The sequence below is a fragment of the Meriones unguiculatus genome, chromosome 7 (assembly GCF_030254825.1).
Source record: "Meriones unguiculatus strain TT.TT164.6M chromosome 7, Bangor_MerUng_6.1, whole genome shotgun sequence".
In the NCBI taxonomy this organism is placed as follows: domain Eukaryota; kingdom Metazoa; phylum Chordata; class Mammalia; order Rodentia; family Muridae; genus Meriones; species Meriones unguiculatus.
The window spans coordinates 42,812,722-42,826,309 of record NC_083355.1 but is presented as its reverse complement, the minus strand read 5'-3'; the positions used below and the strand labels follow the sequence as shown (position 1 = coordinate 42,826,309).

Here is a 13,588-nt window from a genome sequence, read left to right as displayed (position 1 = left end):
GATGAGAAACAAAACACATTCCACTATGTGTGTGTGCGTTCATCATGTGAACTTCCTAAAGAGCAGCTACATTCATATTTGCATATGTGCAGAAAATTCCTGATAATTCTGATTACCTGAGAGTGACATGATAGAGATGACAAAAGTTTTTCTTTTACCTTTCTGAATTGTTGGGGCTGGGAGTAACACCATGTGTTACTATGTCTTTTAAATAGTTTAAAAAACAGAATGAAGAAATAAAGCAGGGACTAGTTAATGTTTTGTGAAGTGTGTTGAATGTGAAAGGTGATCCATAAATGCCTATTATTTTTACTAAACAATAGAAGTGTTGGGCTTTGTAACCTGAAGAAAGCAGTACTGCAGCATGACCGTGTGCAGGAACATATGGTGGCTGAGACCAGGGGGATGAACGATTTAGCCATCTCTTCTCTGGTGTTGATATGCAGATCTTCTCAGCGGTCCACATTGCTCTTGTGTGGGAAGCTCTGTGCAAATGATTGTAAAGGCTTAGTGACATCGGTCAACTCAGGGGTTTAAAACTATTGTTGGGTATTTAAAACAGAATACTCAGGAAGCACAATTGCTTTTAAAGAGCTATTGTTAACATGTTGGTGTGGTGTCTGAAGAGTGCTTTTGACTAAGTGTAGTAGGACAGCTGAGTCCTGTCTGGACAACAAATCTGAAATTGGGGTTATTATTCTGAGGGTTTTGTCCTGGCACTTTGCAGATTAACAGGAGACAGCAGGTTGTGTTACTCCAGGTAACAAGATTTTTGTTTTGTAATGTTTAAAGTGTTGGTTTTCTTCCCTTTGACACTCAAGGGATTAATTTACTATTTATTTCTCTAGTTCCAGCCCTTAGAGAAAACACAAAAACACAAGTAGATCCTCAACTTAGTATAATTTTTTTCTTATAGTCAGGCAGTTACAGAATACAGTTGCAAAAGTTAATACTATTATTTTAAAGCTTAAAAAAATAGAAAAATCAAGTAAATATTGCAGATATCAGATGATTATAGATTGCAATAGTGAGTTTAATGTGACTAACTTGCAAACAGTAACAGTGATACTTCTTAAATGAAATCATGATACAGAGAGATGGTTTATGTATTTCAGTTTTCTTTCATTTCATCTACTTTTAAATAATAAAACAAATACAAGCAGCTTTCTATTACTGGAAACTGACCAGTTTATAATAAAAACTTGTCAACTTGTCCACGCAATACTTTTGCCCACATATCTTGAATAGAGAAAACATTACTTTTTTCTGTATGTGTGAGTGCACGTACAGAAACTTGCAGGACAACTTGCAGGGATCAGCTTTCTCCTTCTTCCATGTGGGACTGAACTCAGGTCATGTGGCTTAGCAGCAAATGCTCTTAACTACTGAGCCATTTTACTGCGCCTAGAACTTTCTTTTTTTAGACAGGGTCTCACTATATAGTCCCAGCTAGCCTAGAACTTTTTATGTAGATCAGGCTGGCTTCAAAGTTACAGATATTCTCCTGTCTTAGCCTCCTGAGTACTGTAATTAAACATGTATGCCACCATGCCTGGTCCTGAAATCTGTTATATCAGAGCCATTACCACTTTTTAACATTTATGGGAAAGAACAAAGAAAATCATCTCTAATATTTTCTCAGAGGAAAAAACAAGGTGCATAGTGGGCCTTACCTAACTATGCCAAACATTAAAGCCATAGAGTAGATCTTTGTGGTATTTTTAATATAGATACTATTTTTTAATTAATCCTCAAAACAACTTCATAAATTAGGTGCTAATACTAACTCGGTTTATTAATTCCAAAAACAGAGTCTTTAACTGCTGTTCACTGTTGATTTGAACTAGGTGACTATCTTAAGTGGACTAAATGCAGTTCATGTTTCAAAGTTGTTGTGTTTTTTTAAATGTATTTGTTTGCTTGCTTGCTTTCTTAAATTATTTATTTTGTGTGTATGAGTACATGCATGGGTGTGTGTGTGCACGCGTGTATGTGAATGCTCATGTGTGTGACTACCATAGCACCATAGATCCAGTGCTGAGGTTGGCGGATGACCAGTGGAAGATAGTTCTCCTTTTCTGCCATGTTACTCCCAGAGATTGAATTCAGGTTGCCATACTTAGCAGCAAGCACCTTTACTTACTGAACATCGCACTGGCACTGCTTGCTTTTTGTGATTAGAGTCTGTCAGCCTTGATCTTGTGACCCTGCAGATTCAGCCTCCCAAGTGTTAGATTACAGTGGGCATTCACCACCACCTGGCTCCTCGGGGTCTTTAGTTGAGAGGAGAGTAGTTACTCTGTCTTCAACTCTTAAAACAAATTTGGGGATTTGGCTATCCTGGTACTCACTTTGTAGATCAAGCAGGCCTAGAACTCACAGATCCACCTGCCTCTGCCTCCTAAGTGCTGGGAAGAAAGGCTGTGCCACCACCCCACCACCACCCCTACACAGGCAGGGGATTTTTTTTTTAAGGTCATATATCAATTTACAGATGACATTAAGGGACTTGATCAAAATCTTGTTTGTTAAGTGACCATTGGAACTAGAATTTATACCCTCTGTGGAGTTTCTAGCCCACTGCATTTGCTTCAGTTCAGGTGATCTTCACAGCAGCAAAAGCACGTCTCCATCCTTCAGGCAGTGGAAGCACTTCTCCAGGTCCAGCATGTAGTCAAGTAAGCATGCACATGCCCAGTGCTCACTGCTTTAAGTAACTGTACCTTAATGAGACAGACACATAGTAATGGAAGTACTTTATTGCTAGGTAAAGGGGGCATCTGTCATTTTAAATTATTTTAATGCTATGACCACATGAATCTTTAAAAATATATGCCACTAGTTGTGAGAATTAGGTCAGCAAATGATGTGACAAAACTCATTTTACATTTTCTAACTCAAGCAGGAAGAGTAGGAAGAAATAGGATAGTTTTTCTTCACAGACTTGGTGAAATTGGGGGGGGAAAAAAGGAAAATCAGAAAGCCCCTCTGACTTGATGTGGTATATGAAAGTAGCTTAATTTATTTCATGCTTTTCACTCTAATTTGGAGTAATCTTGTAATTCCTTTAAGTTTCTTAGGTGTAGAGAGTTTTCTCTGCAAAGCTGTTTCCTACCTGTGGAAAAAGCAAAAGAGTAAATTAAATGAAACTAAATTGATTGATATTTTGACACTACAGACTTTAAAGAAAAAAGATTGTTCTTTTTAAAACAGACAATAGCAAAACTATTCCTTAAAGGTTTCTTGGTTTAGAATGGTAACTTAGTGAGGCAGTGGTGGCACATGCCTTTAATGCCAGCACTTGGGAGGCAGAGACAGGCAGAGTTTGAGGCCAGCCTGGTCTACAGATTAAGTTCCAGGACAGCCAAGGAATATAACAAAAACAAACAAAAAATGATAACTTGACTTTTTGTTTTAAAAATTTGCTCTCCAAATTTCCCATGTTACTGCTCAAAGGGAGAATTTAAAAGGACTGGCTTAGCGGTATTAACAGACTTTTTATGTGAACGGCTGACAGAAGTGTTCTAAGGGAAAACCAAAGGACTAAACACCTCTGGGGCATCACTGCAGGAACCTTTTTATGTGATGTAAGTATATGTGTTTACAAACTCTGTATCTATAAAATCTTTATCCCTAGCATTTGAAAATGCATTGAGTTTGAGTGAATCAAGTAATACACATTTTCTGCTGAGTTGTTTTTCAAATAAAGATGACTACCATACCATCATCTTTTCTAAATGACATCATTTAATAGTGACTTAAAAAAAAATAAATCCAATCTCTTGCTGTGTCATGAAAGGATCTGGGCTCACCTTAATGCTGTTCTAAAGTGCCTCCTGCCTTTTTTTTTTTTTTTTTAACCACAGCAGGAGATTGTAATAAATTGCAGCCTGGAAGACGTTTCAAACTGGCAAGTTTGCCAGATATTTTAAGCAATTTATTTTGGGGTGTATCAGCAGATTTTTTTCTTACACTGCCATTTGGGTGCCTGCTGACACAGCTTGAACAAATCTTTAAAACATTTCCTTCCTAGAGATGGATAAGATGATGAAACTCTAACATCCATACTTTCCCTTAACTCTTCGCTTGCCACCTGGGTCTTTCCTACTGCCAGATCTCTAGGAAAGTATAGATGCCGCCTCTGTGTGTCTCACAGTATTCTGAGTACCTCATTACCTTGGTAATAACTTTAAGTTTTACGAACACCTAATAGAAAAAGTAATTCTGATTTTAGGCATAGATTTTATGTTTAGATTATTTTCATCGTTAGCATATTGAAATTGTCAAACTTCCTTGTACTTTCATATAAAACAATGATTTGGGTTTTTTTGTTGATTCTAATACATTGAAAGTGACTAGTCTTTTCTAATTGGTTAGTGAAATTGTTTTTAAAGTTTATTAATTTATGGCTTTTGTATTCCTATGGAAGCTCCATTAATATATTTTAGTCGGTTACTCAGAAATGCTAATATATATATACATATATATATAATTGCAGAATGTGTCGGTGTGCTAGCTCCTTCTGTAAACCAAGACCTGAAACAGAAAGCGGCTCCTTTTACACAGCTAGTTCCTGGTCAGGTGGAAGGCGCTGCTCGGCCTACGGAAGGAGCATGAGAAGGGCTTAAACCTTATAAGGCCTCAGAAAATGCCCTTTGGTGGGGAAAACCGTAGGTAGAAACACAGGATATCTTCGATGACTACTGACATCTAGATCTCGTTCCAAAGACATTACAATTTAATTGGTTTAAAGTGTAGGTTGGGCATTAGGATATTATAATCTTCACAAATTGTACGCACCACCAAGGCTGTGAACCTCTATGTAATTATTTACAAGGGTTAGCAGATTTTGTTCACAGTAGCTCTCTTACACTAATTTCTCAAGTTCCACCTTGAGGATCAGGAAAGCCATTGATGAATATGTAACTTACGCGTGTGAGGCCTTTAGAAACTGTGAAGACCATTCATAAACTCGGTTCGTTTGAGGTGCGGCGCTCAGAGCAGCTTAGGAGACTTTTCAGCTGAGCACTTGGGGCAGAGAAATACCCTCTGCCCGCACCGTGCACCCCTTAACGAGGCTGCCGTCTCCCGCGGGCCCTGGCCCGGCAGGCCCGCGCGCGCACAGGGACCCGCGTGGGCGCCGCGAGCTCCGGGGCGGGGCTCCGCCGGGGCCCGCCCTGCGGACGCTCCAGACCGCCCCGCCCGGGCGCCCCGCCCCGGACGCGGGTGGGGGAGGGCTGCTGGCGGCGCCCGGCCGCCCAGACTCTCGGCGGAGCCCCGGGGCTTCGGCGGCTGCCGCGGAGCTCCCGGGCGAACCCGGCGCAGCCGCCCGGACGCGGCGTCGCTGGCCCGCGTTATTTCAACGCTGGTCCAGGATGCGGAGCTGTTCGGCGTGAGTCCTGTGGCCTGAGAAAGCAAAGCGCCCCCTGCCAGCACCTGCAGCCGCGGTGGCCCCGACATGATCCCCTACTTCTCCGCCAATGCGGTCATCTCGCAGAACGCCATCAACCAGCTGTGAGTCCGCCTCTGCAAACGTTCGGAAAAGTTTGCTTTTCCAAGCCGCTTTTCCCGATGTCCTGGGGCGCGAACTAGCGAGCGAAGGCGAAAGCGCAGCGCGCGTGCTGCGAGGTCTCGGTGCAGCTTGGTGCTGGTGGGGTGGAAGTGTTCTCGGAGGCAGTGAGTGTCCCGGAGTCTGGTGGAAGAATGTTGGTGAACCTTGACGATTAGACGATTAGCCTCTGAGACTTGTATGGTGACTGAGTGACAGCCTAGCTCTGTAGCATGCTGGGGAGAATGGTTGATAGAATCAGAATAGCCACCAGAAACGCAGAGGTTCTGTGCATCCTGCTGGCAGCCAACTTCCTGTGGGAATGGGACTTAAGTTTTGCATGTGACTATAAGTTTCTGTTATGGTTCACACAAAGAAAGTCCACTCTGCGCGCGCTGTTGTAATCTGAAGTTAGTTCAGAAAATTAAATTTCAGTAGTGTTCTTTTGTGGCCCCTGACTAACAGTACACCACAAGCCTTCTTGTACTCTTTGGATCACTGAAGCAGGATTCACACGCATCTCTCGATCGTCATTGTTTTTGAAGTCGGGTTGTTACTCCTTTCCGCCGTGGTTTGCCTGCTTGTGATAGCTGTGTGCTGAAGCTTGTGGTTAATCTCACCTCACGGTTCACACAGTTGAAAGTAGAGGAACTCCACCAATTGAAGCTCCATCTTTAATCTAGTGGAGAGTTCTAAGGTTACTTAAAAAAGCAGCAGTTTCAGTGTGTTTGAATTCCTTCTAAATTGTCTTCGGAGGAATCTCCTGCTGAGATTTCCCTAGACCAGCTCCCAAATAGGGTTGCTACTGTCTTCCTCCTGAAGAACTCCATTTAATGTCCAACAAAAACTTTAAATATCTCTTATTAAGAGCACAGAGACTATCGTATAAAGTGATTTGTGGATACATTCATACCTAATTCACTATTTTAGTTATTGATAAACTGTCCTACCCTCCCAGTTGAATTAAACTGATTTGAGTTTTATGTTCATCCTTTTCCTTTATGTGATTCATGGTGGAGCTCCTGAGAAAGATAGCAAAAGGGGGAACAATTACATATTACCTGTACACTAATGTCTGCAGCCTAAACTACCTTACTCGTATTTTTCTCTTTAAAGAGGTGAGAGGGGATGGAGTGAAAGAGAAGGAAAGGCGTGAATAATCCGAAAATAACCAAATCAAAATGAATAGTGTTATCAGTACTAAAGAAAAGGGGCCAGTGTAAGATCCATCATGGGCAGAAAATGGATGAGCAAAGCTCTCTGTATACAGTAGGGCAACATTACTCCGTTTTTAACAGAAGAATATCCTAGAGTTAAAGTGATGACTCAACAGTCACAGCCAGTAGTACTGCTTTGTGGGAGGACAAGTTCCCCACACTCACACGTTAGGCCGCTCACAACCACCTAACTCCAGCTCCAGGAGACCCAGCACCTCCAGCACATGCAAATACCTACACAGAGACGGATAATTTAAAATAATATAAATAAATCTTTAAAAATAATGACTTTTTTAAAAAAAGGAAATTCTGACACATGTTAGAACATGATGAGCCTTGAAGACATTGTGCTAAATGAAAAAAGCCACAAAAGAACAAATACCGTGTGATTCTATTTGTATGGCTCCAGCTCCAGAAATTAAAAGAAAAGTCCTTAAACTTGAGAGAGGAGTATTTTTAGACTGTACTTCCTGGTGCAATCAAAATGCTGTTTTGATCAAAATGTGATCAAAATAACTAATGCTGTTGGGTAAATCATTGGACCTCGTGTTCTTCTACTGTAAAATGGGAATACAAGGGTAGATCATAATGTATTGGCAGATCCTGGAAGATCAGCAGAGAATCATATGTTTAGCTAAACGTGTAAATCCCTGAAACAAAAATGAGTTAAATGAATTTAATAATAGCTAATAGCTGCCATTTATGGACCGCTTGTCACTTTAAAGAGCTTAAAGTGTGTATCTCATTTAGTCATCATGGGAGTTCTGTGAACTATTCTGTTTACAGTGAGAGTGAATCTCAAGATCATACGAAAATGACAAAAATCCTTCAAATGTGTATCTAGTGTTTAGTCGTCGATTAATATTTGCTATTGATATATCTTGTAGTAAAGCTGCTGTTAATCCTAAACAGCGGTATACCCAAATCACCACACAGAGACTGGGATTTATTTAATTAACCTAGAACACAATGCTGGGCAATAGTTACTCCATCCTAAACCTCCAAGCCCTCATAGTTTCCTAACATTTAAATACAACAATCCAGTGTTGTGTTTTGTTGGAGATGGGGGGGGGTGGTTTGAGACAGGGTTTCTCTGTATAGCCTTGACTGTCCTGTCTCACTTTGTAGACTGAGTCCAGGCTGGCCTTGAACTCACAGTGATCTGCCGCACCTGCCTCCCGGAGTGCTGGAATTACAGGTGTGTGCCACCGGGCCTGGTTCACATCCACTTTTTAAGGACTGTAAAGATGGTGTGTTGTCTTAGTAACTTGCAGGGTCACTTTTGAGATTGACAGTGTAGGTCTGTGCTGAGTGGTGGTAGATAGACCATAAGCTCTTTCCGTTCTGTTTCTTTAAAGAAAGTCTAGCTCCACATTAGTAGGTTACAGGTGGTGCCACTGGCTGGGCACATGTTAGCATATGTTTGTTTGTCTGCCTGTCTGTCTTGTTTTAAGAGAGGTGTCTCCTTGTGTAGCTTAGTCTGCTAAGACCTAAGCAGCCTAGACCTGCTGTTAGCCCAGGTTGGCTTCGAACTCCAAGATTCTCTTCCTCCTCCCTCCGAAGTTCTGGGATTAAGAAGGTTTATGGCACCACCCCCGGCCCTAATTTTTAGGCTCTTTCTCCCTTTCTCCACATCTCTCTCTCTCTGTGACCCTTCCTTGGGGTGCTGGAGATTGAACACATGCTAGGTAAGCATGCTGCTACTTAGTTACAGCATTCAGAGCTCACTGTATTCTTAAGAGCTTGCTGTAGTACTGACTTCTAAACTACACTTACTAGTATAGCTTTGGATATGGTTATTAAACATTTGCAGAGCTGCCTAGCTCATCATCATTTAAAAAATCTGTGTACTTAATATATCTATTGTTGCTACTTAATGCAAACACTCTCAGTTTGGAGACTGTGGTCAACTGGAGGCCTGTCGCTTCAGAAAATTAATGAACTCCCCGAAAGGAAATGAGAAAATGTGGAGTAGATAAACATAGATTTTGAAATCACGTTCTCAGTCTGTGATCTTAGAAGAATAGTGCTAAACTTTTTAAAGGGAAGTGTTACTTTTAGGAGCATTTCATGCAGTGCAGATGTATAAATAGCAAAGACTGACAGGAGTAAGCAAAAGCTTCAGGCTTACAGCGTGGTGGCTGTGCCTGTAGATCCTAGCTGCTCTGGAGGTTGAGAAAAGAGAATCTTGAATTCAAGGCCGACTGGGCAATGTACTGAGACCCCTGCCTCACAAAGGGTGGGACTCAGATTTAAGAGTCACAGTGGAGACATAATTTGAAGACAAATTACAAACATAATTTGAGTTTGAGGGAAAGGATTCATGAACACTTACTTAGCCAAGTAGCTAGTTGTCAGGATAGGACTTGCCCTTTAGAGGATTTCTGTTTTCCCTTTCTCACTTGCGGGCTTAGATTGCTGTGTATTTAGAAACCAAGTAACAAATCTTAGGAGACTTGAGTCAACGAATAAATAGGCCACAGTGAGATTATAAAGGATTCCTATCAGAGAAAATTCATGGTCTTTTACAGTGTGACTTTTGGACACCTATTTTCGTAGACTCTGATTTTTCAGTTGTGATACATATGTTTGACATGTACAAACAATAGTTTGTATATCAGTTTTACTGATAATTATGCCATTATTACAGCATTAAAATCTCCACTTGCCTCTGTATAAAGCTCACCAAATGTGTTCTTTTTGACCTATCAACAGAACATTGTTAAGTAATCAAGTTAAGCTGGCTGTGGTGGTCCCTATCTGCTGCCTTAGTACTTAGGAGGTAGGGACAGGAAGGGACAGGAAGATTCGGAGTTTGACAGGGTCATCTCCCACTACATAATGATTTATAGGCCAGCCTGGGCTACGTAAGATTCTGTCTTAAAAAAAAAAAAAAAAAAAAAAGTTACTATCGTAAATGTTAATTCTACTGAGGGGGGGAGGGGTGAGCAACCAGATAATCGATCATCTGATCACATGTTAAGAGTCCTGGGACAAGACTGAGAGATAACCCGGTCAGTAAAGTGTTTGTCTTGCAAGCACGAGGACCTGAGTTGAATCCTCAGAATCCACGTAAAAATGCCAGGCCTGGCACTGTGCACACCCCACGTGGGTACTGGAACTGAACTCTGGTCCTCTGTAAGAATAAGAGCCTTTAACAGCGAGTCATCTTCCAGCGCTATCCTAGTCTTAGGGAACCGTTACACCATCATCAGTCCCTGGGAAGTGAGCTCTGTATACATGCCAAACCAATGGCTTACATAGAAATAAGTGGCCATTTCTGCATCCTAAAATGTTTAAGAGAAAGATCTAGCTAAAACATTTGCAAAGGCCATTTTTTGAAATTGTTTATTTTATGTGTTTTGACTGCTTGTATGTCTGTGTGAGGGTGTCAGAACCCCTGGAACAGGAGTTATAGACAGTTGTGAGCTGCCAGGTGGGTGCTGGGAATTGAACCGTGGTCCTCTGGAGGAACAGCCAGTGCTCTTAACCACTGAGCCATCTCTAGGAAAGGCCATGTTTTTAAACTTTTTTTTAATTATGGATATGTGTATGGATATGTGCTCATGAATGCAGGTGCCTGGGGAAGCCAGAAGAGGGTGTTGGTTCCCCTACAGCTGGAATTACAAGTGTCTGGTAGCCAGTAATGTGGGTGCTAGAAACGGAACTCTGGCCCACTGTGGGAGCAGTAAGCGTGCCTAACCATTGAGCCAGCTCCCCAGTCGTCCTATTATGAAAACCGCAACTCAGAAATCTGGGAACTTAGATATTTGTTAAACTTTTTTTGTTTGTTTGTTTGTTTTCTTTTGTTTTTCTAGGCAGGGTTTCTCTGTGTAACCTTGGCTGTCTTGGATTTGCTTTGTACAGCAGGCTGGAGCTTGCAGAGATCCGCCTGCCTATGCCTTCCCAAGTACTGGGATTACACTGCACCCAACTAAGACATTTCTTGATTTGCTATTGAGAAGGTTTTTGGTTTTGGTTTTGGTTTGTTTCTTGAGCTTTTTATCCTTGAACTAAAATATGTGTATTTATTTACTTGACTGGGTGTGCAAATTTGATTTTTGTTTTTAACTTTATATCAGTGCTCTCTAAAAGCTGAAGCTCAACAATAGAGAAACATATTGAAATTATACAACATATAATGTTTTGGTTTGTTGTTTTTTTTTTGTTGTTTTTTTGAGGGGATTTGTTTTAGGGTGTGTTTTTGGGTTTGGGGACAGGGTTTTGTTGTATAGCTCAAGCTGGCTGGCACTCATGATCCTCCTGCCTCAGTCTCTTATAATTTGGTGATGTTGGGTTTTTTTGTTTTGTTTTGTTTTAATTTTTCAGTTCCTCTTTCTAATAGTCCAGATGATTTCATGAGCTCTTTTCCAGACTTAAGTTTTCATCATAAACGCCTTGAGGGCTTCTTAAAGCATAAATTGCTAGTTTCTGAACCTGTAGGCTGGAGAGCTTGCACTTCTAACAAGTTCCTAAATGATGCCCATGATATTAGTGTATGCCACACTTTGGCAGCAACTACTTCATGTTTTTTTAGAGGCAGAGTAGGAAAATCATCATCCAAGCTTCGTGTAGTAAGTAATTAGGAAAAAAAGTGGTGAAGTAATTTGGACAGAAATACATGGCTTGTCTGTGGTAGAATGGAAACCTAGAACAGTGTTTCCTATCTCTGATCCAAGCTCCTATGAAGCCACATGTGCTTAAAAGCTTTGATCTGCGTGTACCCATGTGATCACGTGTGCATGTGTCTGCTCATAGGTGTGTATGTGTGCATGTGTGTACATGTGCCAGAGCATAGAAATGGAGATGACATGATAAATTTGGAGAATGGGTTCTATCATTCCATCTTGTTGAGGCAGGCTCTGACTCGTTTCTGTCTTGCTACAGACTCCAGGCTGACTGACTTTGAGCCCCCAGGGAATCCTCTCAGCTCTGGCTTCAGTAGGCGCTGGAATTACAGACGTGTGCCACCACATCTGTCTTTTTCACATGGAGTCCTAAGATTGAAATCAAGTTGTTGGGCTTGTACAGCAGTGCTTCCGTCCGCTCAACAGCCCCCATTCAGTGTGACTACATTGATATTAACATGCTTCTAATGTTTTGTAAATAAGTATGTGCTATACTTTATGCTACAGCTTCTGGCATAGACCATTTAACATGCTGAGAGTCTTTTGTTGTACTGCAACTAATTTGCAGAAATTTTTATGATTTAGTTTACTTTTATTGAATACTTTTTGTTGTTGTTTTTGTTTTTTCAAGGCAGGGTTTCTCTGCAGTCCGGGCTGCCCTGAAACTCACTCTATAGACCAGGCTGGCATCAAACACTCAGAGATCCACCTGCCCCTGCTTTCTAAGTGCTGAAATTAAAGGTTTGTTCCACCACCCCTGCCCAACCCCCCTGACCCTCGCGCCAGCTTTGTTGAATGCTTTTGATACTTGCTAAAATGTTAAACTGTATGTTCCCTTTACTAGTGGTAGAGTGGCGTTGAGTGACTGAAGCTAATAAATGAATATTTTTTATGATTATTTCTGATCCTTGAATAGTCTTGTCATTTTTTCAAGTTATTAATTAGTTTACATTCAGTAAGGTTTTTTTTTCGTTTTGTTTTTGTTTTTGCTTTTGAGTGGTACAACCTACAAATATGAAGGACAGGTCACCAGAGAACTGATGGGTGCTTTCAAAGGTACATTTCTGTGTTGATTATTGATAGTAAGTTTGTGTGGTCTTATCTGCACCTGGTTTTGTTTGCAGTCTGTGGAGCAGCAGTCTAGAAGGTAGAATGCTGGACAGGATCTGAACTCTGGCCTTGTAATTATGCTTAACCAAGTTAACTGAACTGTAGATTTTCACAATGGAAGAGGGTTTCTGTTCCACAAAGAGCAGGTATTTATTCTGAATTACTGCTACTTAACAGATGTTCTCACTCCTGAAATTGGGTGGTTTTTCTAGACTTGCACTAAGAAATCGCTCCCCAAAGCCAAAATGATTAGAGATGTCAGCCTCTGCGTCCAAGAGCTGTTGGACCTTGAGAATAACAAAGGTGCTCTAACTTTCACAAATGACCTGTACCCTTCTCTTGGGTCTCTTTAATAAAAGTGAATATACTGACATACATACATTATATATACTATGTATAGAAAGCTGCCTTGTGGCTAAAGGAGAGTGATACAGGTACTGTCACACCGTTTGTGGTTTGTCGTGTAGCTCCTGGATTCTAAGGGGAAAACAGAAGAAAAACAATTAAATCCTAACTGCAGATAGAACTAGTTACCTTTTCTTTGTTGAGTAGAGCAGGGTGTTGCCACCATCACTCAGTTATGTTTAACTTGAAGAAATTGCTAGAAGCATTAAGGACAGTTTAGACTTTCCTGTGATTTGGAATAAATATAACTAATGATTTATAAATAGATTGTCATGTTACATACTAGACATCAAATTTGGTCTCCCCCCTTTTTAAATGTTTTATGAATTTAGCAAGTTGGCTTTCTGTGTTAATCTGTTTTTTTCTTTAGAGGGATATGACCCGTTTTTCAATACCAAGGGGATTTTACATTAGTTATGTCTGATAAAGCAACAAAATCTGGAGTCTTGAATCATTTTCTAATAAAGAGAACCTGAGTGTTAATCAGTTCTAACACTTTAGGCCTTAATGCATACAAGTGAATTATTTATTTTATATGAGCTAAATGTTCCAAATTGTTCCAAATGGCCACTTAATTTTCTAAGACTGTAGAGAGTTCAAACGAGGTGATTCACAAGAAATGTTAAGCCTTTTCAGATATGAATGTTACTTTTATTCTCTACAATTAACATTTATTGATC

General features: G+C 40.7%; 1 protein-coding gene across 2 annotated transcripts in view; it reads left to right on the top strand.

Annotated features, from left to right (window-relative positions):
- The window catches only part of Ssh2 (slingshot protein phosphatase 2), a 238,593-nt gene that overhangs the window by 129,083 nt on the left and 95,922 nt on the right, over positions 1-13,588 (top strand). Inside the window, exon 1 of one of the 2 annotated variants that reach the window (XM_021652683.2) lies at positions 5,378-5,514. The exons of the other annotated variant lie outside the window; for it this stretch is intronic. Coding sequence (XP_021508358.1) covers positions 5,459-5,514 — 56 coding nt within the window. The 5' untranslated portion in view covers positions 5,378-5,458. Of the gene's footprint in view, positions 1-5,377; positions 5,515-13,588 lie in introns of those variants that run through there. 2 annotated transcript variants of the gene reach the window in all.